This window comes from Macaca thibetana, chromosome 19, assembly GCF_024542745.1.
Source record: "Macaca thibetana thibetana isolate TM-01 chromosome 19, ASM2454274v1, whole genome shotgun sequence".
In the NCBI taxonomy this organism is placed as follows: domain Eukaryota; kingdom Metazoa; phylum Chordata; class Mammalia; order Primates; family Cercopithecidae; genus Macaca; species Macaca thibetana.
This window is the reverse complement of record NC_065596.1, coordinates 4,828,003-4,854,750: the sequence shown is the minus strand read 5'-3', so window position 1 is coordinate 4,854,750 and position 26,748 is coordinate 4,828,003. Positions and strand designations below refer to the sequence as shown.

Here is a 26,748-nt window from a genome sequence, read left to right as displayed (position 1 = left end):
CCCTCCCCGCCCTGTCCCCTCTGTCCGCCACCCTCACTGCCACGACCCTGCGTGGCCCCGCCGAGCCCGCGGGCAGCACCTGGCCTGCGCCTCGTCCAGGCTTTGGTCGGTGACGGCCATGATCTGCTGCAGGACGTCGCTCGTGTCGGGCCGCCGCGGGCGGCGCGGGGCGGGGGGCGATGGCGCGGGGCGCTGCGTGGCGGCCATGAGCGGCAGGGCCAGGCGGGCGCTGTGAAGGAGCCGTCGAGCCTGGAGCACTAGCACTCGAGCCGCAGCCAACCGCCGCTGCCTGAGCTCCACGCCAGCCAGCGCTCGCGCCTAAGCCACGCCCACCACCGCTGCCGCCAGCCAACCCGTGTATTGCACTGCCTACAGACACGCCCCTTCATCGCCGTCAGCCAACCGGCGCCACGCACCGCCCCGGGAGACGCCCCGAACTTCCCTCACCCCGAGCATGGACTCGGTTAGCGGTTGCCGAGGCAACGGCACTTCTCACAAGCGCCCTCCTCCAGCCTGAGACAGGGCAGCGCTGGCTCCGCTCCAGCCAGAGGCCCCCATCCCTCACAACTCCCGCGGTGCACGCCTCCTTCAGCCCCACTCATCTCCTCAGAGTTCCTGCTCCTCCTCAGAGCCCCCTGCTCCTCCTCAAAGCCCTCGGTCCTCAGAGACCCTCACTCCCCGGAGCACCCCAACTCTTCCTTCAAGCCACCCTCTCCTCCTCAGAACCCCACACCTCTTATAGCTTGATCGACAGCCCCCATTCATTTCCAGAAGCCCCAAGCCCCAGACCCCTGCTCAGTCCCTCTAATGCTCCCTGCAGCCTCAGCCCCATCAGGTGGGCCACTGGGGCCCCTGGCTCTTCCTCTAGAGCTTTCCACGCCCCCTTCACCCGGCCAAGGGGGAGCACAGGTGTGCGTGGTTGATGGCAACAAGAAGGTCAGAACGCAGCGCTTTTCTCCACTGAAGAAATCAATTCCAGTCACCTTTCAAGGTCCAGCTAAAGAGTGACCTCGCTTGTTTACGCAGTCTACAGTTCTGGGCATAGAAAATGCTACCACGTGGTTACCGAATGAAGGAAGGAGGTTTACTGAGAGCCTCCCCTGCAGTGCGCCCCAAATCAGAGCGAATCCTCACATCTTTGTTTCTAGCCCTTAGGACACAGCATCAGAGGTTCCTACTGCACAAGAAAAGGAACTGGGCGGTGGCTCACGCCTGTAATCTAGCACTTTGGATGGCGGAGGCGGGAGGATCACTTGAGCATGGGAGTTTGAGATCAGTTTGGGCAACATAGTGAGACCCTGTGGTGGTGCACGCCTGTGGTCCCAGCTACTTGGGACTTGAGAGGCTGCAGTGAAAGGATCACTTGGGCCCGCGAATTTGAGGCTGCAGTGAGCCATGATTGTACCAGTGCACTCCAGCCTGGTTGACAGAGACCAGGTCTCAAAAAAAAAAAAAAAAAAAAAAAAAAAAAAGGAATGGACTGGACATGAATCGCTTCTCCAAAGTCACAGAACCTCCTGGAGCCTATTTGCTATGAGGACAGGCTCCAGATGTGGGCTCAGTAAAAGGTCCTTAGCCTGCTGGCTGGGAACCCTTCCAGGGCTGGGCCCATGTTCTCTCCATTGCTGCTGGGGAGGAAATTCAAACACCATCTGGAATGGCTGGATTGGAGAGCGTCCGGAGACTCCAAAGGGGACAGTAGGGAGTGAAAATGAAAGACATGGACTGAGTGTCTGGACAATAGGGAAAGCTCTGTGATGAAGGAAACCACCGACACTTGGCTGCAATGACAGGAAGTAATAGATTGCATGGGAGCCACGGAGACCAGTGCCTGTTCAAAAGGTCACCCGCAAGCACAGCACTGCCCAGGAGGCCTGAACAGTAGTGGCCTTCAGGCTGGGTGCAGTGGCTGACACCCGTGACCCCAACACTTTGGGAGTCTGAGGTGGGAGATTACTTGAGCCCAGGAGTTCGAGACCAGTCTGGGGAACATAGTGAGATCCCATCTCTACAAAAATAAAAATTAAAAAATTAGCTAAATTAGCTGGTCATGGTCTCAGCTACTTGGGAGGCTGAGGCGGGAGGATAAGTTGGGCCCAGGAGGTTAAGGCTACAGTGAGCTATGTTTATGCCACTGCACTCCAGCCTGGATGAGAGAGCAAAACCCTGCCCCCAACCCCAACGAAGTAGTACCTTCAGAGAACTTGGAGGGCTGTGGGCACTGGAAGCTTCAGGAATCAGCAGAGGCACAAATTTGAAGCCAGCCAGGTGCTGTGGCTCAAGCCTGTAATCCCAGCACTTTGGGAGGTTGAGACGGGCGGATCACGAGGCCAGGAGATCGAGACCATCCTGGCTAACACGGTGAAACCCCATCTCTACTAAAAAAACACAAAAAACTAGCCGGGCGAGGGGGTGGGCGCCTGTAGTCCCAGCTACTTGGGAGGCTGAGGCAGGAGAATGGCGTGAACCCGGGAGGCGGAGCTTGCAGTGAGCTGAGATCCGGCCACTGCACTCCAGCCTGGGCGACAGAGCGAGACTCCGTCTCCAAAAAAAAAAAAAAAAAAACAAAAAGAAAATTTGAAGCCACTTGGTAGAGAGGGGAGATCGACAAGAGGAAATGGGACAAGGTCTTGAAGGAGACCCACGGGGTGCAGGTTAAAACCTGGAGGAGCTGATGTGAACAGCCAGCTCAGAGAGCCTGAGATAGAGTTGCCTTTTTTTTCTTTCTTTTTTTTTTTTTTTTTTTATTGAGACAGAAGTCTTACTCTGTCGCCTAGGCTGGAGTGCAGTGGTGCGACCTTGGCTCACTGCAACCTCCGCCTCCCGGGTTCAAGCAATTCTCCTGCCTCAGCCTCCTGAGTAGCTTACAGGCACCCGCCACCACGCCTGGCTAATTTTTGTATTTTTAGTAGAAATGAGGTTTCACCATGTTGGCCAGGCTAGTTTCAAACTTCTGACCTCAGGTGATCAGCCTGCCGCGGCTTCCCAAAGTGCTGGGATTACAGGCATGAGCCACCTCGCCCGTCCCATAGTTGCCTTTTGGAGGTCATCGGGGGTTTCTACTGCATAGAAATTAGTTGGCAGCCTTGGTACTCAAAGTGCCCGGCCAGGCCCAGTTAATAGAGAAGGACCTGGGAGTTTTGGGTTCTTTGACAATGCGTATTTTAGTGGTTTAAGAATTTGGCACAGGTGGCTGGGTGCGGTGGCTCATGTGTGAGTGACCTGGGTTCAAATTCTAGCTGTTATTCAGCATGGGACTCAAAAGTAGGGACATAACCCCACCTCCTCACTGGTGAGGTGGGAGCAGAGAATGAGATCCTGGCACACACTGTGCCTTGGAGGGGGCTTCCCTGAGCATCTCAGAGGGGGATGCATCACGGGTCTGGCACTCATGGGTTGGGTGCTATGGGGTGAGGTAGGGAAAGCCCAGCTGAGCTTGGGACCAACTCTGGGCTTTGTGGGAATCTGAAGTCCCTTTCCCAGGGGCCTCTCTGGTCCCTTGGGGAATGTATATGCCCTCTCCAAGCTGTGTTAACCATGGGCCAGAACACAACATGTCTGAGTCAGTGTTCTCACATAAAAATCAATAAGACTGGCCAGGCATGGTGACTCACACCTGTAATCCCAGCACTTTGGGAGGCCAAAGCGGGCAGATCACGAGGTCAGGGGTTCAAGAGCAGCCTGGCCAATATGGTGAAATCCCATCTCTACTAAAATACAAAAAATTAGACAGGCATGGTGGTGCATGCCTGTAGTCCCAGGTATTTGGGAGGCTGAGGCAGGAGAATCGCTTGAACCTCGGGTGGGCGGAGGTTGCAGTGAGCTGAAATCATGCAAGACTCTGTCTCAAAAAAAAAAAAAAAAAGGCCAGGCACGGTGGCTCATGCCTATAATCCCAGCACTTTGGGAGGCTGAGGTGGGCGAACCACCTGAGGTCAGGAGTTTGAGACTAGCCTGGCCAACATGGTGAAACCCCATCTCTACAAAAGTACAAAAAATTAGCCAGGCATGATGGTGGGTGCCTGTAATCCCGGCTACTTGGGAGGCTAAGGTGGAAGAATCACTTGAACCTGGGAGGTGGAGGTTGCAGTGAGCCAGGATTGTGTCATTGCACTCCAGCTTGGGCGAGGAGGGAGAACAAGACTCTGTCTCCAAAAAAAAAAAAAAAAAAAAAAAAAAAAAGAGCCTGGTGCGGTGGCTCACACTTGTAATCCCAGCACTTTGGGAGGCTAAGGCCAGTGGATCACGAGGTCAGGAGGCCTGGCCAATATGGTGAAACCCCGTCTCTACTAAAAAAAAATACAAAAAACTAGCCGGGCGAGGTGGCGGGCGCCTGTAGTCCCAGCTACTCGGGAGGCTGAGGCAGGAGAATGGCGTAAACCCGGGAGGCGGAGCTTGCAGTGAGCTGAGATCCGGCCACTGCACTCCAGCCTGGGCGGCAGAGCGAGACTCCGTCTCAAAAAAAAAAAAAAAAAAAAAAAAAAAAAAAAAAAAAAAAAAAAAAAATTAGCCCGGGGCATGGTGGTGCACACCTGTAGTCCCAGCTACTCTGGAGGCTGAGGCAGAAGAATTGCTTGAACCCAGGAGGTGGAGGTTGCAGTGGGCCAAGATAGGGCCATAAGATGCAGGTGATTAAATAATAAGGAATCTAAGGCTGGGCATGGTGGCTCACAGCTGTAATCCCAGCACTTTGGGAGGCTGAGGTGGCAGATTACCTGAGGTCAGGAGTTCAAGACCAGCCTGGCCAACATGGTGAAACCGTGAAACCCCATCTCTACTAAAAATAAAAATTAGCTGGGTGTGGTGGGCGCCTGTAATCCCAGCTACTCGGGAGGCTGATGCAGGAGAATCACTTGAACCTGGAAGGCAGAGGTTGCAGTGAGCCGAGATTGCGCCATTGCACTCCAGCCTGGGCAACAGAGCAAGACTCTGCCTAAAAAAAAAAAAAAAAAAAAAAAATGCCCAGCACAGTGGCTCATGCTTGTAATCCCAGCACTTTGAGAGGCCGAGGAGGGTGGATCACGACGTCGGGAGTTCAAGACCAGCCTGGCCAAGACGGTGAAACCCCGTCTCTACCAAAAATACAAAAATTAGCCAGGCACAGTGGCAGGCACCTGTAATCCCAGCTACTCAGGAAGCTGAGGCAGGAGAATCGCTTGAACCTGGGGGGCAGAGGTTGCAGTGAGCCGAGATCGCACACTGCACTCCAGCCTGGAGGACAGAGTCACACTCCGTCTCAAAAAAAAATTTTTTAAATAAAGCACCTAAAGTGCTTACCAGTGTGCCAGGCACATCAGAGGAGCTTGAGAAATGGTAATGCTCAAATCCTGCATCCCACTACCTGAACCCCACAACCTGTGGCTGGAAGTGTGAATGCAGGTCATGGGCAATGGGATAGAAATGGCTGGGCACATGACCTTGAACCATCAGGGCTCAAACAAAAGGGCAGTGGAGAGGGAGGGGGCTCATAGGGTCCAGACACTACCCTGAGCTGCAGAGAAAGACAGGTAGACAGGCAGTGAGATGGAGGCAGAGCAACAGACAGGGGAAACAAAGAACAGAGGTAGAGGGGAACAGATGCAAGACCCCAATAAGAGAGAGGGGCTGGGCGTGGTGGCTCATGCCTATAATCCCAGCACTTTGGGCGGCCAAGGTGAATGGGTGGATCTCTTGAGATCAAGAGTTTGAGACCAGCCTGACCAACATGGTGGGACCCCACCTCTATTAAAAATATAAACATTAGCCAGGCATGCGGTGGCTCACACCTGTAATCCCAGCACTTTGGGAGGCTGAGGTGGGTGGATCATTCAAGGTCAGGAGTTCAAGACCAGCCTGGCCAACATGGTGAAACACCATCTCTACTATAATACAAAAATTAGCCGAGTGTGGTGGCAGATGCCTGTAACCCAGCTACTTGGGAAGCTGAGGCAGGAGAATCGCTTGAACCCAGGAGGCAGAAGTTGCAGTGAGCCGAGATCAAGCCACTGCACTCCAGCCTGGGCGACAGAGTGAGGCTCCCTCTCAAAAACAAACAAACAAACAAATAAATAATAATAAAAATACAAATACAGAGATTAGCTGGACGTGGTGGCATGTACCTGTAATCCCAGCTTCCCCTGAAGCACGAGAATCTGGAACCCGGGAGGTGGAGGTTGCAGTGAGCTGAGATTGTGCTATTTTTCTCCAGCCTGGGCTACAAAGTGAGACTCTGTCTAAAAACAAAAAAAGAGAGATGGAATAACAGCCAGCCAGACTGAAGAAGAGGGAGCACAGGGCCAAGGAGATACCATGTTGAAGGATCCTTGCTGGACCTGGGCCAAGGTAGACAATTCCGGGACACATGGAGAGATACACTGTCTGAACTGATAACAACAAATGTTTTGGAGACCTCAGAGTGAAAAGAAAGGTTTACTCCTTGTATCATCCCCTCCCAGTGGACTGCTTCAGTTCTAACAGAGACAGGCCAGCCCCTGGAGGCTGCAAGGAGCCACAAACCTTTCCCAGCTCACACTCTGCATCCCTTAGTCTCTGCTGCTAAAGAATCAGCCTCAGGTGGATGGGACGTCCATAAGTCTGTCCTCATTACCCAGTCACACTGGGTAGCATGGCCCAAGAGAGCCCTCATCTCTCCCCACCTTAAAACCCTCAGCATCACACAGCAGGAACAGTCCACAGGGCTTACCAAGGATACACAGTGAAAACAGAAAAATGTCTGTTACAAACCCCCTAAACCTGAGATGGCTGAAGAGCCAGATTCCTGTGCCCCATCTGACTCCTCCACGCAGTGGGAGATGACCCCAAGCCCCCATTCCCTGGGCAGAGTGGTGTGCCTGGGGAGGGCTGGCAGCGGTGCTGTGCCGTGCCAGACCCTGGCCTGACAGTCAGTCAGTCCCGCTGGTTGGGTTGAGCCAGGAGCACCCACAAGTCATCAGGGGCTGTGGATTTGTTGCTTGCTGCATACCGCTGAAGTTCAAGGTAGCTAAAGGGTGGAGTCCATCAGTGGGTGGCCGTTCTCGGGAAGCATGATGCGAGTGCTGGCACCTCCCTGGGCAGAGGATGTATAGTGGGCAGACTCGCGGGTGGACCGGCGGAGGCACGCACAGCAGAGGAGGCGGCGGAAAGTGCGGCGCATCTCAGCATCTCGGCAAGAGTACACGGCAGCATTGACCAGTGAGTTGGCCTCGGCCAATAGTAGGAAGTACTTTTCTACAGCCAGGACATTGCAGGACTTGCAGCCCAAACCATCTAGGAGCAGTACCACCTGGCCTGGTGTCCAGCAGACCACGAAAGCCCCTGTGGGACAGAGGCGGAAGTGAGCTGGGCAAGCTGTCAGAGGCGCGGCACCTACAGCTCTCAGTTTGGGGTTGGAGAGGTATCCAGAGCTCAAACAATAACGGTGCAGTTTGCAGTGCAAGAGTTGCCTGTTTTGCTGATTCTGCAGTGTGACAGGAAGGCCCGCTAAGATGGGCCATCTTTGCTAATTGGTACACAGTGGCCAAGGCACTGGACATTTTGTGTGTGTGTGTGCGCGCGCGCGTGTGTGTGTGTGTGTTTGAGATGGAGTCTTGCTCTGTCGCCAGGCTAGAGTGCAGTGGTGCAATCTTGGCTCACTGCAAACTCTGCCTCCCAGGTTCAAGAGATTCCCCTGCCTCAGCCTCCAGAGTAGCTGGGACTACAGGTGCCCGCCACCACGCCCAGCTGCTTTTTTTAAAAAAAATTTTAGTAGAGATGGGGTTTCACCACATTGGCCAGGATGGTCTCGATCTCCTGACCTCATGATCCGCCTGCCTCGGCCTCCCAAAGTGTTGGGATTACAGGCGTGAGCCACTGCACCTGGCCTGTGTGTGTTTTTTTGAGACAGGGTCTCCTTCTATCACCTAGGCTGGAGTACAGTGGCATGATCATACCTCACTGAAGCATTTGACAGGCTGAGGCAGGATAATCGCTTGAGGCCAGGAGTTTCAGACCAGCCTGGGCAATATAGTGAGACCTCATCTCTACAAAAAATAAAAAATTAGCCAGGTGTGGTGGCACATGCCTGTAGTCCCAGTTACTCAGGAAGCTGAGGCGGGAGGATTGCCTGAGCCCTGAAGGTCGAGGCTGCAGTGAGCTACGATGGAGCCACTATAGTCCAGCCTGGGCAAGAGTAAGACCCTGTCTCTAAAAAAAAAAAAAATTTCGAAATTTAAAAGTATCGGCCGGGTGCGGTGGCTCATGCTTGTAATACCAGCACTTTGGGAGGCCAAGGCGGGTGGATCACAAGGTCAAGAGATCGAGACCATCCTGGCCAACATGGTGAAACCCCATCTCTACCAAAAATACAAAAATTAGCCAGGCGTAGTGGCATGCACCTGTAGTCCCAGCTACTCAGGAGGCTGAAGGAGGAGAATCACTTGAACCTGGGAGGCAGAGGTTGCAGTGAGCCGAGATTGCGCCACTGCACTCCAGCCTGGGTGACAGAGCGAGACTCAGTCTCAAAATAATAATAATAATAATAATTTAAAAATACATATAGATTAAAAAATAATTTAAAGGCTTTTTGTTAAACCAGGCTTAGCACTGCTAAAAACTTTTTTTTTTTTGAGATGGAGTTTCAAAAAACTCCACCTCACCTGGCTAATTTTGTATTTTTAGTAGAGACGGGGTTTCTCCATGTTGGTCAAGCTGGTTGCCAACTCCCAACCTCAGTTGATCCGCCCGCCTCAGCCTCCCAAAGTGCTGGGATTACAGGCGTGAGCCACTGCACCCGGCCAGCACTGCTAAAAACTCTCAAGGGCTTCCCACGAAACTCAAAATATGACTCCTGTCTGTGCCCCTTAAGGCCTTGCCGAACTCCCCTCCTCACAAGCCCGCTTTCCTCTTTAGAGGCTCTGGCCTGGTACTGCCTTTAGGTTTTTACTTTGTTTCCTCTGCCTGGAACTCTCTCTGTTCCTATCCTCAGCATTCAGGCCTCTGCTCATATATGACCTCCCTGGAGAACATTCCCCACCTAAGTCTTCCCCCTATCACCCTCTATCAGGTAGCTTGTTTTGTTAATTGCTTCGAAGCGTCTTGTGGGAAACAGGGGGAAGCAGGGTGCCTGTTGCCCCCTGAGGGCCCCACTCACCCAGGATGATGACGACAGTCTTGACCAGGCTGAGCGTGGTCTCTCGGTAGCGGGGGTGGCAACTGACGTGCTCTGCCATGCGCTGCACTCGCCGCCGCACGTAGAAGAAAATGCGGGTGTAGACAGCCACCATGAGAAGAAAGACAAGCAGGCTCGACAGAGCCCAGACAGCCAAATAGGAGCGGCTGAGCAGGGGTGCCATGCGCGAGCAGCGGTCCAGGGCACAGAGGCAGTGCCAGGAGTGGGCGGGCAGCAGCCCCAGGCCCAGGGCAGCCACCCACACGCCCACAATGAGCATGACCACGCGGCCACGGGGCAGGCGGCTGTGCAGCTGCACGGCCATCACACTGCGGTGCCGCTCCACAGCGATGGCCAGCAGTGTGGCCACCGACGCAGTGAGGCTTGTGTCCAGCAAGCCCTGCCGCAGGAACCAGCCCTCAAGTGAAAGTCGGGCTGTGCGGGGACCAGTGTGGAACATGAGGAAGAGGTAGGCCACGCCCGCGAAGAGGTCAGCTGCGGCCAGGTTGCCTAGCAGGTAGTAGATGGGCTGGTGGAAGCGGCGGTTGGAGGCGATGGCTGCTATGACCAGGAGATTGGTGAGCAGCACCAGTACGCTGACGGTCAGCCCCAGTGCCACCACGACCACATCCTTGGGCCGCCAGTGAGAGCTGAGCTCCTTGCCACTGTTGTTATAGAAGAAGCCAATGGTCTCGTTGTAGTAGCAATGGCCCATGGTGACCATCTGGGGACACAAGAGATCAGTGCATGTGGCGCTTCTTGGAAGGACACAGGGAGGGGCGGCAGCTACAGAGGACAAGGAAGGACAAGGGTCTTGAATTCAGATGCCTCAGAGCAAAGTGGCAGTGGTGAGGACCACGGTAGCCTGGAAAAAGCAAGCTCCATGGGGCTGGGGTGGGGGTGGAGGAGCTGCTGTTTCTTACCTACTAATAAGACCTGTGTCAAGACATAACCCAAGTCAACAGGGTTTTGAACCAGAAGAAGTGAAACAAAACCCATGTATGGTCGAATCCCAGCCCACCTGCCGCCAATGTGTGACCCGGTTTGGGTTGTAGGGAGAGGCAAGACAAAGGGGTGTGAGCTGCGGGACGAGATGAGGGAGGGTCACTTAGGTGCTGGAGTCAGTGTGGGGAGCAGAGACCCGGGAGCATGTGCCCACAAGAGTGAGGTCACTTGCTAGGACCCTGCGAGGGAGCGGTGCCGAGGCGTGGAGGTGATCGGAGTCGACAGAGAGTCGGTCCCAGAAGTTGGTCTGCCGGATTTGGGCGCGAGTGCTTCCCAAGCGGGCGGGGCAATAGGCTGTTCCGGGTGGGACGGAGGACACTGGCGGTCTCCGGGACAAAGACAGCGGTTGGGGAAGGGACAGCTGGCCGGGCCTCCAGGCGTCTCCAGACTGGGGAAGGGGTAGGGGGTTAAGGGATCAGGGGGCGGCGTCCTGGCCCCGCAGGCACGTGCCGCGCCCTTCCCCCGGGCCCAGGCCCGCACCCGCCCGCCTCCCGTCCGTGCCGGCCTCACCTGGGCCTCCCGTCACGCCGCAGATAAGGCGGGCTCGCGGGGGTTCGGGGCGGGCTCGAGGCCCATGGCCCAGCGACCGCGGCGGGAGCGGTGGAGCGTCCGGGTGCGCCCTGCGTGGGCTGCTGAGAGGGCGCGGGAGGCGGGGTCTCCCCGGCGCCCCGCCCCTGCCACCTGGGGGAGTCCCGCCCCGCCACCTGGGGGAGCCCCGCCTCCGCGGCCGCGTCGGGGGCGGTGTCGCCCGGAACCGCAGCCCCCCTATTTCCTCCCCGCCTCGCGGCCCCTCGGTCGCCTCTATTTCCGGCGCGGGACCCCCACCCCGGTCCCTGCACACCTCACGCGCCCGCAGTTTCGAGCCTGCGGGGCTGAGTCACCCGGCGACCCCAAAATTCCCGCCGCGACTCCGCGCAGCCCGGGCGGAGCTCCAGGTGGTCTTGGGTCCGCGCCCCTTCTCCGGACCCCCAACCCTCCCAGCCCCACCCCGCTCTCTTCTTCGTGTCCAATGGGCCGCCGAGTTACAAGCCACTCCCTGATCCGACTTGGCTCCCACCGCCCGGACCCCCGCCCATCCTCGGCTTTCCCAGCTCGCAGCTACAGCGCGCCGCGGCCTCCTGTGCGAGGCCCACGCCTGCGGCCCCAGCTGATCATCGGGCGCAAGCTAGGGTTTGGCAATCCCGCCCCCATACCCCTCACCCTGGGACAGCGCTGCCCCCTGCAAAGCCCGGCCCTGCCCTGCCCTGTGGCTTCCTCCCTCCGCCTCCCTGCGGCGGCCCCGGGCTCCCACGGTCCGGAGCACACAGCCCCATTGTCCCGGTTATCTGCACTTTGTTATACTGTATTTGATTATGCAGGACCAGATCGGGGACGCAGAGCTCCGGGAGGGCCGGGCTGGCGTGACTCAGCCGGGTGCTGCGGCCCAGCCCCAACTGCCTTTAGGTAGATGCTGCAGGGTGTTTGATGATGCAAGAAGGAGGCCTTGAGGCCGGGCGCAGTGGCTCACACCTGTAATCCCAGCATTTTGGGAGGCCGATGCGGGCGGATCACGAGCTCAGGAGATCGAAACCATCCTGGCCAACATGGTGAAATCCCGTCTCTACTAAAAATACAAAAAAATTAGCTGGGCGTGGTGGCGTGCGCCTGTAGTCCCAGCTACTCGGGAGGCTGAGGCAAGAGAATCGCTTGAACGCGGGAGGCAGAGGTTGCAGTGAGCCAAGATTGCACCACTGTACTCCAGCCTGGGCGACAGAGAAAGACTCTGTCTCAAAAAAAAAAAAGAGGTCTTGATTCCCGTGATCGGTAAAACGGGGGAAAGGAGTGCTGCCCGTGCTGGCCTCTCCCCTAGCAGAGATGCACCCAAGGGCATACAGGACAGAGTTTATTAGAGGCCATCAGACCCCAGGCACCACCAGGATGTGGAGTCTGCGCTGCCCACCTCCTCCAGGAAGGTCACTTCGAGTCCACGAAGGGGGCAGGCAGGTGTGGGGGAGTGACCACAACCAAAGTAGCAAAAGCACCCCTGTCCCAGGGGTGGGAGACTAGGGTGAACCCCCAGGATCTCATAACCTGTATTGACCCTGAGTATTGACCCTGAGTGACCTCTGAGCCTGAGTGGCCCTGATGCTTGGCAGTGACCTGTGTCCAGTTGGGGGATTCCAGGACATTGCCCCCGAAAGGGTTTTAGGCCTCCCATAGGCCATGTATTAAATAGTTTTTCCTTATAGGAACCCTCTGGACCTCTCCCAGTATTGAACTCCTGGCAGGCTGTTTGGCCACCAGGTGGTGGGAGGTAGGGAGATTGCGTCCGTCTTCACAATCTGGGCTTCTTCCTTATTTAGTGTGCCAGGGTGGTCAGAGATGGTCCTCGGCTTCCTCAGGCTGGACGTCCGGGCAGCAGGTGGCCCTGGGCACAGCCTCACTGTCCAGTTTGGAGAGTAGCCGGGCTGTCTCCTGGGTGATCTCAAAATGCTTGGGCAGCGGGGTGCGGCGCAGGGGGCTGCCCTCAGGGGAGGCAGCTGCAGGGCTAGGCCCCCGCCCCCGCAAACTCCCTCTGGGCACTGATGTGATGGGGCTCTCCTCGCACAGCTTGGAAGCCACCAGGGCCAGACTGGACAGCTGGTGGGTTACAGGCCTCACACCACCCCGGGGATACTTCACCGGCTGGCGGCTGAAGTGGCCACGAGACTGTGTCCCCAGGAGTGAGTCCTCTGGGCCTTGGCTGGACACTGTGTGTGGGGTGGGTGGTCAGTGCAGAGTACCCCCAAGTTCTCTGGATATCCCCCCCAGGAATCATCTTTTAGCCAAGTCACCCTGGGGCCAAGGCACCCCCAGAACTCCTGAGCCTCTCCCTAACATACTCACCTTCCCCTCCCCCATCTTTGGTGTCTTCAGCCACGTCCTCTCTCTGGTCACTCTGTGGAGTTGGGATCTGCAGGGAGAAACCGACCCCAACACTAAAATCTCAGTTCTTTGAGATTCCTAGAGAGCTGAGGGCTTGTTCCTGCACATGCAAAGGGAATAGCCAGTGCAAAGGCCCTGAGGTAGGAGCGTGCCTGGTGTGTTCCGACGCAGCCCCACCCTGTAATGAATGAGGGAAGGGTGGTAGGAAGTAAGACCAAAGAGGAGTGGGCTCAGGTGGCTCTGCCAGCCACCCCTGACTTCGCACCTACTATGCACTGGGTATGGACCACCACTGAACTCCTCCTATGCACAGGGCATGGACCAGCACTGAATGTGCACCTGTCATCCTTTGCAGTTTTGGTGTTTGGGGATAGACGATGCCCTTATAAGTGTACTGCTTGGCCAGGCATAGTGGTGCATGCCTGTAATCCCAGCACTGGTGGATTATCTGAGGTCAGGAGTTTGATATCAGCCTGGCCAACATGGTGAAACCCCGTCTCTACTAGAAATACAAAATTTAGCCGGGTGTGGTGGTGCATGCCTGTAATCCCAGCTACTAGGGAGGCCGAGGCAGGAGAATCACTTGGACCTGGGAGGTGGAGATTGCAGTGAGCTCAGATCATGCCCCTGCACTCCAGTCTGGGCAACAGAATGAGACTCCGTCTCAAAAATAATAATAAGTGTACTGCTTGCCCTTCCAGCACAGAGCAGTGTCATTCACTGAGTCTGGACCGTGGGCTCCATGAGGGTGGGAAAATCGTTTTTTAGCAAACAGCCAGCCCAGGGAGTGGCTCAGCCCTCTCCACATTAGGACCAGATAGCACCTCTGAACTACCATCCTGGGCTGCTCTCTGCAACCTTACCAACCTTACTGTTCCATCCTTAGCTAAATGGTTGGCAGTGTCTACACATCAGACACTGTCCCGAGCACTTCATGAGCCATTCCAGCTCTCAGACACCCACAGTTCACCAGCAGCTGCTTCCCAGCTCCGGGCTGCTGCAGGATAGATCCTTGCTCTCAGGAATGGCAGATGCAGCAAGATACCAGCAGCACAGGCCTTGGGCATGGACTGTTCTAGCAATCCAGAGCAGCGGGTGCTGCTGTCTTCCTGGTTCACAGCTGAGCTCTGGATCCAGACTGGTGACCTTTATTAAAGATTCCAGGCCGGGCACGGTGGCTCATGCCTGCAATCCCAGCACTTTGGGAGGCCGAGGTGGGCGGATCACCTGAGGTCAGGAGTTTGAGACCAGCCTGACCAACATGGAAAAACCTCGTCTCTACTAAAAATACAAAGCCGGGCGCGGTGGCTCAAGCCTGTAATCCCAGCACTTTGGGAGGCCGAGATGGGCGGATCACGAGGTCAGGAGATCAAGACCATCCTGGCTAACATGGTGAAACCCCGTCTCTACTAAAAAAAGAAAAATACAAAAAACTAGCTGGGCGTGGTGGCGGGTGCCTGTAGTCCCAGCTACTCGGGAGGCTGAAGCAGGAGAATGGCGTAAACTCGAGAGGCGGAGCTTGCAGTGAGCCGAGATTGCGCCACTGCACTCCAGCCTGGGCGACAGAGCGAGACACCGTCTCAAAAAATAAATAAATAAATAAAATAAAAATACAAAAAAAATTAGCCGGGTGTAGTGGTACATAATCCCAGCTACTCAGGAGGCTGAGGCAAGAGAATCGCTTGAACACAGGAGGCGGAGGTGCCATTGCACTCCAACTTGGGCAACAAGAATGAAACTCTGTCTAAAAAAATAAAGGATTCCAACTGCGGCCGGGTGCGGTGGCTCATGCCTGTAATCGCAGCACTTTAGGAGGCTGAGGTGGGTGGATTACTTGAGGTCAGGAGTTTGAGACCAGCCTGGCTAACGTGGCAAAACCTTGTCTCTGAGGCATGAGAATCGCTCGAACCCAGGAGGCGGAGGTTGTGGTGAGCCGAGATCGCACCACCGCACTCCAGTTGGGCGACACAGTGAGATTCTGTCTCCAAAAAAAAAAAAAAAAAAAGATTCCAACTGCTTACAGTCCCCTTTTAGGGTCATTAACTGCTCAGAGCCTTCGTTGTTTCATCTGTAAAGGATTTTCACTAATACTATCTACCTCTCAGGACTGTGGAGAGGACAACAGGAAGTCTCTACAGTGTCCCCTGCATAGCAGGTGCGCATTCAGTGGTGGTCTGTGCCCTATGCATAGGAGGTGCTCTGTGGTGGTCCACATCCTGTGAATAGCAGATGCAAGGTCGGGGTAGCTGGCAGAGCCACCTGGGCCCACTCCTCTTTGGTATCACTTCATACCACCTTCCCCTCATTCATTACAGGGTGGGGCTGAGCCCTAAGACACCAGGCACGCTCCTACCTCGGGGCCTTTGCACTGGCTGTTCCCTTTGCCTGGAACACCCTTCATCTGAGCTCCATGTGGCCAGCTCACTCCTTCACGTCCTTCCAGTCTTTGCTCAAGTCCATCTGCTCTCTAAGACCTGCCCCCACCATCCTACTTAGTGCTACAAACTGCCCTCCACCTCCCACTGTGCTGCTCCCTGGTGTCATGTGTCTTACCCCACTTTTTTTTTTTCTTTTTTTGAGGCAGTCTTGCTCTGTTGCCCAGGCCAGAGTGCAGTGGCGTGGTCTCGGCTCACTACAACCTCTGCTTCATGGGCTGAAGCGATTCTCCTGCCTCAGCCTCCTATTACAGGTACACACCACCACACCTGGCTAATTTTTGTATTTTTAGTAGAGACAGATTTCTCTTTGTTGGTCGGGCTAGTCTCGAATTCCTGACCTCAGGTGATCCGCCTGCCTCAGCCTCCCAAAGTGCTGGGATTACAGGTGTGAGCCACCGCGCCCGGCCATTACTCCACCTTTGCATGATCCATTACCCTTATCATCATCACCTCATCACATTTCAGATAACTGACTGTGTCAGGTTTATGGTTTGCCTTTCCCCACTGAAACACAGGCACTGAGAGGGCAGGGTCTTTGGATATTTAGCTCATGGATGTATCTGCAGTGCCTATGACAATGCTTGGCCCATAGTATGTGTTCAATAAATATTCTGGGGCTGGGCACGGTGGCTCACTCCTGTAATCCCAGCACTTTGGGAGGCCGAGGCGGGCAGATCATGAGGTCAGGAGATCGAGACCATCCTGGCTAACACGGTGAAACCCCATCTCTACTAAAAATACAAAAAAATTAGCTGGGTGCGGTGGCAGGCACCTGTAGTCTCAGCTACTTGGGAGGGTGAGGCAGGAGAATGGCGTGAACCTGGGAGGCAGAGCTTGCGGTGAGCTGAAATCGTGCCACTGCACTCCAGCCTGGGTGACAGAGCGAGACTCCATCTCAAAAAAATAAATAAATTAAAAAAATAATAAATAGGCCGGGCGCAGTGGCTCACGCCTGTAATCCCAGCACTTTGGGAGGCCGAGGCGGGCGGATCACAAGGTCAGGAGATCGAGACCACGGTGAAACCCCGTCTCTACTAAAAATACAAAAAATTAGCCGGGCGCGGTTGTGGACGCCTGTAGTCCCAGCTACTCGGGAGGGTGAGGCAGGAGAATGGCGTGAACCCGGGAGGCGGAGATTGCAGTGAGCCGAGATCGCGCCACTGCACTCCAGCCTGGGCGACAGAGCGAGACTCCGTCTCAAAAAAAAAAATAAAAATAAAAAATAAAAATAATAATAATAATAATAAATAAATAAATAAATATTCTGTTGGAGGAATGAATGATCACCCATGTTAGTACCTGTGCAGGGCTGTTCCCTCTTGTTACATCATCACTGCCCACTGCTCATTCCTCACTATTCCCTCCAGAATGAACACAAGTTAAATGAGCAAGGGAGGAAGAGAATGAAGGAAATTTTTAAAGGAAAGGAAGGAAGATGAAAGAGAAGGTAAGAGAATTGAACAGAGATAAGGCCCTCTCCATGGCTGTGGGCCCAGTGGGTTCCTACCTCGGTGGGTGTGGCTGTGGGATGCTGCTCCAGGGCACTGTGGGGCTGGGGGTCTGGGCCGGGGTCCAGGCCGGGGTCCGAGGCTAGGACTGGGGGCTGGGAGTCCGGGTCAAGGTCCAGGGGTGGCGGTTGGGAGCTGGCTGTGAGGGGCCCAGGGGCTGGGCGGGAGTCTTGGGGCGGGGGCTCAGTGGCCTGGGGGAGCTCATCCATCCCAAAGATCTGCTCGTAGTGCACAATGAGGAACTCCACAAGCTGGGCCTGATGCCCAGAGTCCAGCAGGCAGGTGACAGGGATGGCACCGGCTGCCCGTGGGCTGTCCGGCGGCCGCAGCAGTGTTGGCCCAAACACAATGCCCAGGTTGTTGGCAGACATCTTGTTTTCCATAAACCGTGCAGCCACCCTGGGGATGGTGTGAAGAGAAAGGTCAGGGTACAGGGTGCAAGGTCATTGGTCTGAGGGTAAGGGTGGGACCCACAGGCCAGCCTAGTGGTGACTTGCCCATGTCACAGGTGTAAGTCGTCTGAGACCAGCAACCACATATCCAGAGCTGGAGGTCAGGGATTAGTACCCAAGGTTATGAATCATGGATTATGGTTCAGAGTTCAGAAAACACAGGTCAAAGGCCAGAGGTCAGTGTCAGGGGTCAGCCAAGGTAGTCAGTAGTCACATGTCCAGGGAAGAGGGTCATGTTTCAAGGCTCAGGGACCCATGCACACCTGAACAGATGGGCCACCAGGTGCCGCAGGGTGTTGTAGTTAGAGTCAGGCAGCTGTACCAAGAGGGTCTTCAGCGAGCAGATAACCTCAGGGCTGGGGCTGGGGGTCCCAGGGTCGTCCCCAGGGTCTGCATGCAAGGTCTTAGCCAGAGAGATGAAGGCGTCGTAGAGGTGGAAGGGGATCACGGGGTCGGTGAGCTGGGGGTGGAACGGAGGGCGCAACACGAGTGTGGGTGGGCTGTGGAGGGCCCCTGCCCACGTTCCCCTCAGTGTCCTGAGCACCCACCTCCTGAAGAAATCGCTTGAGGACACTCGAGACATCATGAGGCGAGTTCCCCGACAGCTCCACCAACGCTCGGCCATTCTCAAAAGCCTGGCACAGCCGCTCCACGCGGACCCGGGACCCGCTGACCCGGTAAATGCCCTGCAGGGTGAGGGTGAGAAACAGACGCCCGGTTCGTGATCAGGCCATTGATTCGGTCAGGTCACTTCTGGGGATGATAAAGGGTCAGGGCAGCACCTGCACATCCAGGGCGCGGTGTTCTATCTCAGCCGTGCACTTCGTGACCACGAAGGGTACCTCCTCTGGGAAGTCCCTGGGTAGCTGCAGGAAGTCGACCCCAAAGAGGGGTGTCCGTGCTGGTAGCCGCCTGTGTCCACAGAGGATCAGGAGAGTCTCCAGGCAGCGCTTGTGGCAGGTCAGAAAGCACTGCAGGGAAGGTCACAGGGACAGGGAGGTCATTAGGGACCAGTAGGGGAAGAGAAGGTTACAGGGATCCTCAAGGAATGGGGGCTCATGGGAGACATCAGGTTAGGGTCCCGGGGGCAGAAAGGCTGTAGGAAGCTCAGGTCAGGGAGATGATCAGGGATCAGCAAAGGTCATTTGGTCATTAGCCCGGGCCACACCTCCTCACACTCCGTCCCGCTGACCATGAAGGCTTCGCATTCGCGGCACTTGGCCGGGCCCCGCAGTCGCCGCAGCCGGTGGGTCTGAGCCGCGCTGGACAGCGTCCACTTCCTGAAGGGGCTGCCCAGCCCATTCTCCAGCCCATCTCCCAGGTCTGCAGGGAGACAGGGTCAGGGGTGCCTGGTCCACCTCCTGCCCTGCCCTGTCCCATCCTGCCCTACCCTGCTTCAGCCTCACCAGGGTCTCGCTCCTCAAAGTCATCTGAGGACTCAGTGCCTGTGGACGAAGCCTTCACCAGCCGCCTCGTGCCAGCGCCTGGGGTCAGAGGAATCATGGGAGATTCCTGGGCTGTGGAGGCACTCTTAGTTTTTAGGGCTTCTAGAACTACCCACTAATTCCTAAGGGGTCAGAGGTCAGGAGGGGGATTGGACAGGTCAGTGGTTAAGGGTTGGAGAATTGGGTCAGCAGCCTGGGGTGTGTGGTTCATAAGCTGGATCAAGAGGTTGAGGAAATAGGCCGGACGCGGTGGCTCACGCCTGTAATCCCAGCACTTTGGGAAGCCGAGGCAGGAGGATCACATGAGGCAAGGAGTTTGAGACCAGCCTGGCCAACATGGCAAAACCTTGTCTCTACTAAAAATACAAAAATTAACCAGGCATGGGGGCAGGCACCTGTAGTCCCAGCTACTCGGGAGGCTGAGGCACAAGAATCGCTTGAACCTGGGAGGCGGAGGTTGCAGTGAGCCAAGATTGTACCATTGCACTCCAGCCTGGGCAACAGAACAAGACTCTGTCTCAAAAAAAAAAAAAAAAAAAAAAAAGAAAGAAAGAAAGAAAAGGCCGGGCGCAGTGGCACACACCTGTAATCCCTGCACTTTGGAAGACCAAGGCAGGTGGATCACCTGAGGTCAGGAGTTCGAGATCAGCCTGGCCAACATGGTGAAACCCTATCTCTACTAAAAAGTACAAAAATTAGCCAGTGTGGTGGTACACACCTATAATCCCAGCTACTCCAGAGGCTGAGACAGGAGAATTGCTTGAATCTGGGAGGTGGAGGTTGCAGTGAGATCATGCCACTGCACTCCAGGCTGGGTGACAGAATGAGACTCTGTCTCAAATAAACAAATAAATAATTTTTAAAAAGATAAAAAAAAGAGGTTGAGGAAATAGGTCAGGGGTGTCAGGTAGGTCAGAGGTGAAATGATAAAGATTGAGGGTCAGAGCTTGACCAGGGGCTGGAGGATGGTCACAGGTGGAGTGTGGGTCAGGACCAGGTCCTATCCCTACCTGGGCTGGAAGTGGGAGAGTCCAGGGACCGAGACTCGCTGCCGCCACCCACGCTGTCCACATCACTGCCCGGAGTGGGGCCTGGAGTCCCTAGGTGGAACAGGTCAATAAGGATGGTCCCTTGCTCCCAAACCCCACTCCTGTAGCCCACCTATATGTGGGTGGAATGAACTCCTGGCACCACTCCCACCCGGCCCTCATTGCACTCACCTTGCCAGCGCCAGCCTGTGCCCGGATCCTCCCAAGGGCCTGGCTCAGCTGAATTCTCATCCAGCCTTGGAGGTAGAGGCCCAGAGAGCTTCTTTCTGATGTCCAGAGGGGAGCTGAGAAAACAGAGGTTTGAAGGTTTGAATCCCAGGAAACTGGCCTGTGGTGATGGCACCCAGGCATCATGTCTAGGTACCAACTCCAAGCACTTGGGTCTGCAGGCCCTGACACCCATGGGTATTGTGGCCCCTGCAGTACAGTAGCCCCAAATTCCTGCCCCTGCCCCTAGGACTGGGACAACCCATTCAGCCTCCTAAGACCCCCGAGAGCCTGGAGTACTAAATTCCACTAAGGCTTTGCGTTCTCTGACCTCGAGTACCCAGCCTGCGGTGCCAACAGCCTGGCATCGCGATTCCAGGGCTCGTTCCCAACTCCCTGCTCCAGTGACCCACCTGTTCACGGAGGGAACGAACTCCTGGAAAGAGAAGGCGGGCGGAGGGGGCGGCGGGGCCTCGGGCCGCAGCGCCCGTACGAACTCCTGGTAGCGCTGGCCCGGCTCAAAGGGCACACAGCACTCGGCCAGGGCCGCGAAGGCACGGGGGCCATGCTCCGCCTGCGCACCGCGCAGCCCAAAAAGACCTAGGGTCACCTGCCGGGTGGAGACACCAGGTTGCGGAGGGGCGGGGCCTGGGAGCCTGGGGGCAGGGCCAGAGCTGGCGCGGGGTCAGGGTTTGGGACGCACCTGGGCGGCTTAGGAACTAGGGCAGTCGGCCAGGGGACCCAGGCGTGGTCAGAGCAGGGGCTGGTCATCCAGGGGACAGGATCTCATGGGGTGGAGCGGAGACAATGGGTCTGGGGGCGGGAACTGGCTGTCGAGGGAAATGGCCTAGTCCTGGTGTTCCCAGGGTGGCTTAGGGGCGAGGAGCGGGGCACTCAGTCGGGGCCCCAACGGGGTGAGGGGGGGATGGCCTTGGAGATGGGCCTCACCCGCCTCAGCACTTCATCCCCCTGAAACACCAGCTTGCGCACGTGCGACACGATTCGCTGCTTGGCGATCTCCAGGTCCTGCTGCCGCGCGTTGGCCTCGCGGACACAGGCCTGGTACAGCGTCTCGGCCTCCAGCGCCTGGGGAAACCGGAGGCCAGGGGCGGGGTGGGGCGCGTGTGGGCGAGAGCAGAGGGCAGGGGGAGCCAAAGCGCTACACAGGCTCGGGGCCGGGTGCCCACCTTGGCCTGGGCCTCCTCCCGCGAGCGCCGCCGCCGCTCCTGCTGCTTGCTAGGTCCCGGCGAGGCCTGGGGGGACGGGTCCTCAGGGGACCCCTGGGAGCGCGCCCGCAGGTCCTCGCTGCGTTGCACATACTGCAGCTGGGCACGCCGCAGTGCCTGCACCGCCTCATTCTGGGGGATCATCGATGAGGAGAACGTCAGCGTCCAGGCCTCTCTCTTAGCCTACCCCTCCACCCATTCCAAGCCTCACCATCCGCTTCTGCTCCTTCATCCACTGCTCCTTGAACTCCTTCCGCCACTTCTCAATCTCAGTCCGTTTGGCGGCGAGGGGCTGGCAAGGGTTGGGGATGGGGATGGAGACGCTGCCTTAGGGCGACCCCAGAAGCAGCCACCCAGTCCTTCCATTCCTGCGCCATGTGCTTTGCCGCCTCTGGAGTCTTTTTTTTTTTTTTGAGACAGAGTTTTGCTCTTGTTGCCCAGGCTGGAGTGCAAGTGGGCAATCACGGCTCACTGCAGCATTGAACTTGAACTCTTGAGTTCAAGCAATCCTCCTGCCTCAGCCTCTCAGTTAGTTAGGACTACAGGCATGTGCACTAGGCCTAGTTAATTCAAAAAACAATTTCTTTTTTTTTTTTTTGGTTAGCCAGGTGTGTTCATTCATGCCTTTAATCCCAGCATTTGGGAGGCCAAAGTGGGCAGATCACCTGAGGTCAGGAGTTGAGTTCGAGACCAGTCTGACCAACATGGTGAAACCCTGTCTCTACAAAAACACAAAAATTATACAGATGTGATGGCACACTCCTGTGGTCCCAGCTACTTGGGAGGCTGAGGCAGGAGAATCGCTTGAACCCGGGAGGTGGAGGTTGCAGTGAGCTGAGATCATGCCACTGCACTCTAGCCTGGATGATAAAGTGAGACTCTGTCTCAAAAAATAAAATAAAATAAAATAAAATAAATAAATAAAATTTTTTTGGTAGATAAATACAGGGATCTCACTGTGTTGCCCAGGTTAGTCGAACTCCTGGCCTCAAGAAATCCTCCAGCCTCAGCCTCCTAGTAGCTAGCACTACAGACATGTGTACCAGGCCCAGCTAATTAAAAAACTTTTTTTTTTTTTTTTTGTAGAGACGGGAGTGGGGGGTCTCACTGTGTTGCCCAGGTTGGTCTCAAACTCCTGGGCTCAAGCAATCCTCCCTCCTTGGCCTCTAGAAGTGCTGGGATTACAGGCGTGAGCCACTGTGCCTGGCTGGACCCTTTTCTGAGTCAGTATTCTCCTCCTGGGGTCTCCTCCAGACCTGCTCTCCCCAACCCCTGTGTCCAGAAGTCTCAAGTCACCCCATCCTTTCTGCTTGGAAGCAGAGACACCAAGGCTTTCCTCCTGAGAACACTCAGCACCTCGTGCCCCTCCCCACAAACAAAAACGAAGTTTTTGGCTGGGCGTGGTGGCTCACACCCATAATCCCACCACTTTGGGAGGCCAAGGTAGGTGGATTACCTGAGGTCAGGAGTTGGAGACCAGCCTGACCAACATGGTGAAACCCCATCTCTGCTAAAAATACAAAAATTAGCCAGGTGTGATGGCAGGCGCCTGTAATCCCAGCTACTCAGGAGGCTGAGGCAGGTGAATTGCTTGAATCCAGGAAGCGGAGGTTGCAGTGAGCTGAGATCGCACCATTGCACCCCAGCCTGGGCAAAAGAGCAAGAGACTGTGTCTCAAGAAAAAAAGTAAAGTGAAGTTTTGCAATTACACAGGAAGCCCAGCTTGAATCTTTGCTGGGTAACCTTGGGCAAGTTCCCGAGCATCCCTGGGCCTCAGCTTCCTCATCAGTGAAATGGCGATGTTGGTAGTGGTGCCTTCCTCCCAGCTTGGTGGGAGGAAGGACAGCAGGGTACCCTCTGTAACATTCCGTCCCGCTCCTTCACCTGGTAGTAGTCTCTTTTCTGCTGGGCCACTGTCTCCATGGCCAGGGTTCCCAGGCTGAGATCATGCTCCAGAAACAGGGTGTAGATGTACTGCAGAGGCATGTGGCTCTGGGGGAGACAGAGTGGTGTAGGAGGATACTGAAGATCTGTGGGGGGCAAGGTTGAGGTTCTAGTGGGGGTTGGGCTCTCTGGGGGGTCTAGTGATGACTACCTGCTGTTGAATGGACACCTTGCCAGCTTCAGCGATCTTCATAGTGCTCTTAGCAAACTCCAGCTCTGGGGGAAGAGAGAGCAGGGCTCTGGGTCTAGCTGGGGTCTGGGGACTGCCTGGTGCCTGGGGCTGGGTGGAAGGGGTCCTCACCATAGCTGGCTCTCTTTTCAGTCCAGGCAAGCAGTTCCTTGGCATAGCGGCTCCAGGTCTTGGCATATTCCAGGGCTGCGTCCACACCCCCTTTGGTCCGAATGAGCCGCAAGTCCAGTTCCTCCCCTGGGGAAAATGGATGGACCTCTGACCTTTGCACCCTAGTCTGCTATGGATGTCTTCCCTAAGCCCCCAGACCAGACCAGTGGCCCCTGTCCTACAGCCTCACAGCTCCCCAAATGCTGCTTTGGGATCACTTGTCCTGGTTGCAATTTTACAGATTCACTGTTTTTTGGTTTTGATTTTTGATTTTATTTATTTATTTTTTTGAGACAGTGTTTTGCTCTTGTTGCCCAGGCTAGAGTGCAATGGCGTGATTTCAGCTCACCACAACCTCCGCCTCCCAGGTTCAAGCGATTCTCCTGCCTCAGCCTCCTGAATAGCTGGGATTACAGGCATGCACCACTACGCCTGGCTAATTTTCTGTAATTTTAGTAGAGACGAGCTCTCTCCATGTTGGTCAGTGTGGTCTCGAACTCCCAATCTCAGGTGATCTGCCCGCCTCAGCCTCCCAAAGTGTGGGGATTACAGGCGTGAGCCACTGTACCCAGCCTGTGTTTGATTTTTTTGGACAGGGTCTTGCTCTGTCATCCAGGCTGCAGTGCAGTGGCACGATCATATTTCACTGCAGCCTCAAAGTCCTAGGCTTCATCAGTCCTCCAGCCTCAGCTTCCAAAGTAGCTGGGACTACAGGCACACACTACCACATCCAGCTAATTAAAACATTTTTTTTTTTCTTTTGGTAGGGATGGTGTCTCACTGTTGCCCAGCATGGTCACGAATTCCTGGCTTCAAGTGAACCTCCTACCTCAGCCTCCACCCTGCCTGGGGTCTCCCTGAGGGCTGGGACTGAGATCTGTTGTGTGTACTACCATGTTCCCAAAACCTAAACGATGCCTCGCATGGAAGAGGGGGTCAGTGGTGATTTGTTGAAGGAAAGACTGCTTTCTGTCCCCACTGTCCTGGCCTCCAGACCCCCCTACCTGTGAGGGGTACGGGACCCTCTGGGGAGGGGCCGCTCCAACAGCTGGCTTCGTTGGTCTGTGGGGGAGGGAGACAGTATTCAGAAGCAAACAGGGCAGGGACCTGGCCTTCCTAAGGCCCCCTCTGCCTGAGGCCTTCCTCCCTATTCCCCTACTCCCCACTCACAGCAGTGGCTGTGGGGGTCTTGTCAGGTTCTGGGTCTTCTGAGAGTGGAGGGTCTCCAGCCAGCATCTCAAGGGTCCTGGGGGATAAAGATGTGTCAGGATGCCACCTTACACCCAGTCTGTCCTGCCAAGGGGTGCTGGGGACCTTAGGGTTGTTTGTGGCAAACATCACCTCTGTGGCATCTCTTGTATCTAGGAGGTCTGAAGAATGGTGTTTTGGGGGAATCAGGTGAGTTTTTTAAAAATGGGACTTGAAAAGGGGTCTGAAGGGCCCCTGGTAACTTTGGGGTTCATAGAGTGGGATTATAGGGATCGCAAATGTATTAAGGGGTTACAAGAATATGTAGGGTTCTAGGACCACTTTGGGGATTTCCAGTCTATTTAGGGGGACACTTTTGGGATACCCAGGCATTTTGGAGGCTCCCATCCTAGATTTCTCTGGTTATTAGGTATGTAGGTCCAGATGTTACAGGTTCCAAATGGGACTTCAGGGCACCTAAATGGTTAGGGGCTTGGGGCATCTTGGCAGGATTTGGGGGCGATCCAGGCTCAGACTCACACGTTCCCCAGTGAGATTTCGAGGTTGTCCAGGCTCCGGAAGATGTCACTGTACCTCTTCCTGCCCTCAGGAGCCGGGGGGAGCCCTGGGGGAGGGGAGTGTAATACATGGGCTAACCACTGCCTCCCTCCACCCACGGCACCTCAACCAGTCTCATTTGGAGGGGGCGGAAGAGAAAGGGAAAGAGAGAGAGAAAGAGAGGAGTAGGAGGGCTTGGTTGGGGCCAACTTGAGGCAGGCAGATGGACTCACACACCACCAGAGACCAGAGACAGCTGCTCGGGGAACAGAGACACCCACACCCTGGGTCTGCCTGCACCCAGAAGCAAACCAACAAAACAGATGCCCCAGATGCAACCAGGCTGTTCGGAGAAGAGAGCCGGCCTCACAATGGAACCACATGGACCCAGGCTAGACAGATGGAAATACACAAGGGACAGCCAGGCAGAGCCTGAGGCAGAAACACACATGGAGAGACTGAAGCCATGAGGGACATAAAGACCGAATGACACTCCACATACACAACACAGACACAAAGACGGCCGGAAACACCAAGTCGGACCCTGCCACATTTCTGCTGCTGCCCCCCTGCTCCCTCTCCTAGGGGGCCCAGACCAGCACTGCCGGCTCCCCAGGGCTATAGAGGAGCTCTGTGGGGATCCTACCGCGTTGCCCTCTCCCTCAGCACCCTGCCCCCATCACAAAAATCAGAAGCAGAAGCAGCCACTTCCCCTTCCTGGGCCCCCTCCCCCAGGCGTCTGGGGTGAGGGATCAAAAGCGGGAGGGGGAATCAAGGGCTGGCGTCCCGAACCCCTCCAGGCATAGGGCTCCCCACAATGGAGGATCCCTGGGTCCTTCCCATTCAGGAACTCCTCTCCTGGCTTTCGGGACGGAGCGGGACAAGCGTGTCCCCTCAATGTAGGAAGCAGGGGATGGTTGGGGGAGACCCCTCCCGGATCCCCAACCCCCTACCCGGCTCTGCTGCGTCCATGTCTGGGCCCGGGGATCGCTCTGCGGGGACCGGGATGGGGATGGGGTCGCGCGCCGGCGGGGCCGAGCCCCGATTTCCTGCCGCCGCAGCTGCCGCCACCCGGGTTCCGCGTCGCCCCGCCCAGCAGAGACCACGCCCCCATACCGGACCACGCCCCCGTAGCCCGGAAGCCTTGATAGTGACCTCCTCTACCTGAGCCGCCTGAAACTGGGTCGGGCCAGGGCCCCCTAAGCGACCACTGGACGCTGCAGTGCCCCTGAACTGGGCATCCTAAGACTTCATCTAGGCCATAGTTTCCCTCCCAGATATTTGTGCTACCCCGAATCCCACGGAGCCCCAGCCCCCTCCTCCCTGAATGGTTGCAGAATCCACCCGTCCCGGAGAGCCC

The 26,748-nt window shown here is 56.0% G+C and overlaps 3 protein-coding genes across 9 annotated transcripts in view; all 3 read right to left on the bottom strand.

The window, feature by feature from the left end:
* The window catches only part of PBX4 (PBX homeobox 4), a 57,913-nt gene extending 57,425 nt beyond the window's left edge, over positions 1–488 (bottom strand). Inside the window, exon 1 of the mRNA XM_050769706.1 lies at positions 80–488. Coding sequence (XP_050625663.1) covers positions 80–207 — 128 coding nt within the window. The 5' untranslated portion in view covers positions 208–488. The remainder of the gene's footprint in view (positions 1–79) is intronic.
* A 5,904-nt stretch (positions 489–6,392) lies between these two features.
* Positions 6,393–10,846, bottom strand: LPAR2 (lysophosphatidic acid receptor 2). 2 transcript variants are annotated; one of them, XM_050769727.1, is made up of 3 exons: positions 10,640–10,846; positions 9,107–9,848; positions 6,393–7,293 (listed from the first exon to the last, which is right to left on the bottom strand). In XM_050769727.1, exons 2-3 carry the CDS (start codon positions 9,846–9,848, stop codon positions 6,980–6,982), a joined length of 1,056 nt encoding a protein of 351 aa, XP_050625684.1. In that variant the 5' UTR covers positions 10,640–10,846; the 3' UTR covers positions 6,393–6,979. The 2 variants fall into 2 exon arrangements, with proteins under 2 accessions (XP_050625684.1, XP_050625685.1); XM_050769728.1 differs by lacking the exon at positions 10,640–10,846 and adding an exon at positions 10,284–10,414.
* A 1,155-nt stretch (positions 10,847–12,001) lies between these two features.
* Positions 12,002–26,489, bottom strand: GMIP (GEM interacting protein). Of its 6 annotated transcripts, none has more exons than XM_050769485.1 (21): positions 26,342–26,489; positions 25,371–25,455; positions 24,813–24,888; positions 24,647–24,704; positions 23,604–23,729; positions 23,454–23,518; positions 23,243–23,350; positions 21,570–21,650; positions 21,320–21,490; positions 21,081–21,218; positions 20,546–20,742; positions 20,097–20,209; positions 19,887–19,976; positions 18,838–18,948; positions 18,600–18,754; positions 18,214–18,402; positions 17,980–18,117; positions 17,695–17,891; positions 16,979–17,378; positions 12,995–13,061; positions 12,002–12,858 (listed from the first exon to the last, which is right to left on the bottom strand). In XM_050769485.1, exons 1-21 carry the CDS (start codon positions 26,358–26,360, stop codon positions 12,485–12,487), a joined length of 2,958 nt encoding a protein of 985 aa, XP_050625442.1. In that variant the 5' UTR covers positions 26,361–26,489; the 3' UTR covers positions 12,002–12,484. The 6 variants fall into 6 exon arrangements, with proteins under 6 accessions (XP_050625442.1, XP_050625444.1, XP_050625443.1 ...); XM_050769487.1 differs by having other exon boundaries at positions 18,838–18,915; positions 26,342–26,486; XM_050769486.1 differs by having other exon boundaries at positions 19,887–19,967; positions 26,342–26,486.
* Positions 26,490–26,748: the final 259 nt, after the last annotated feature.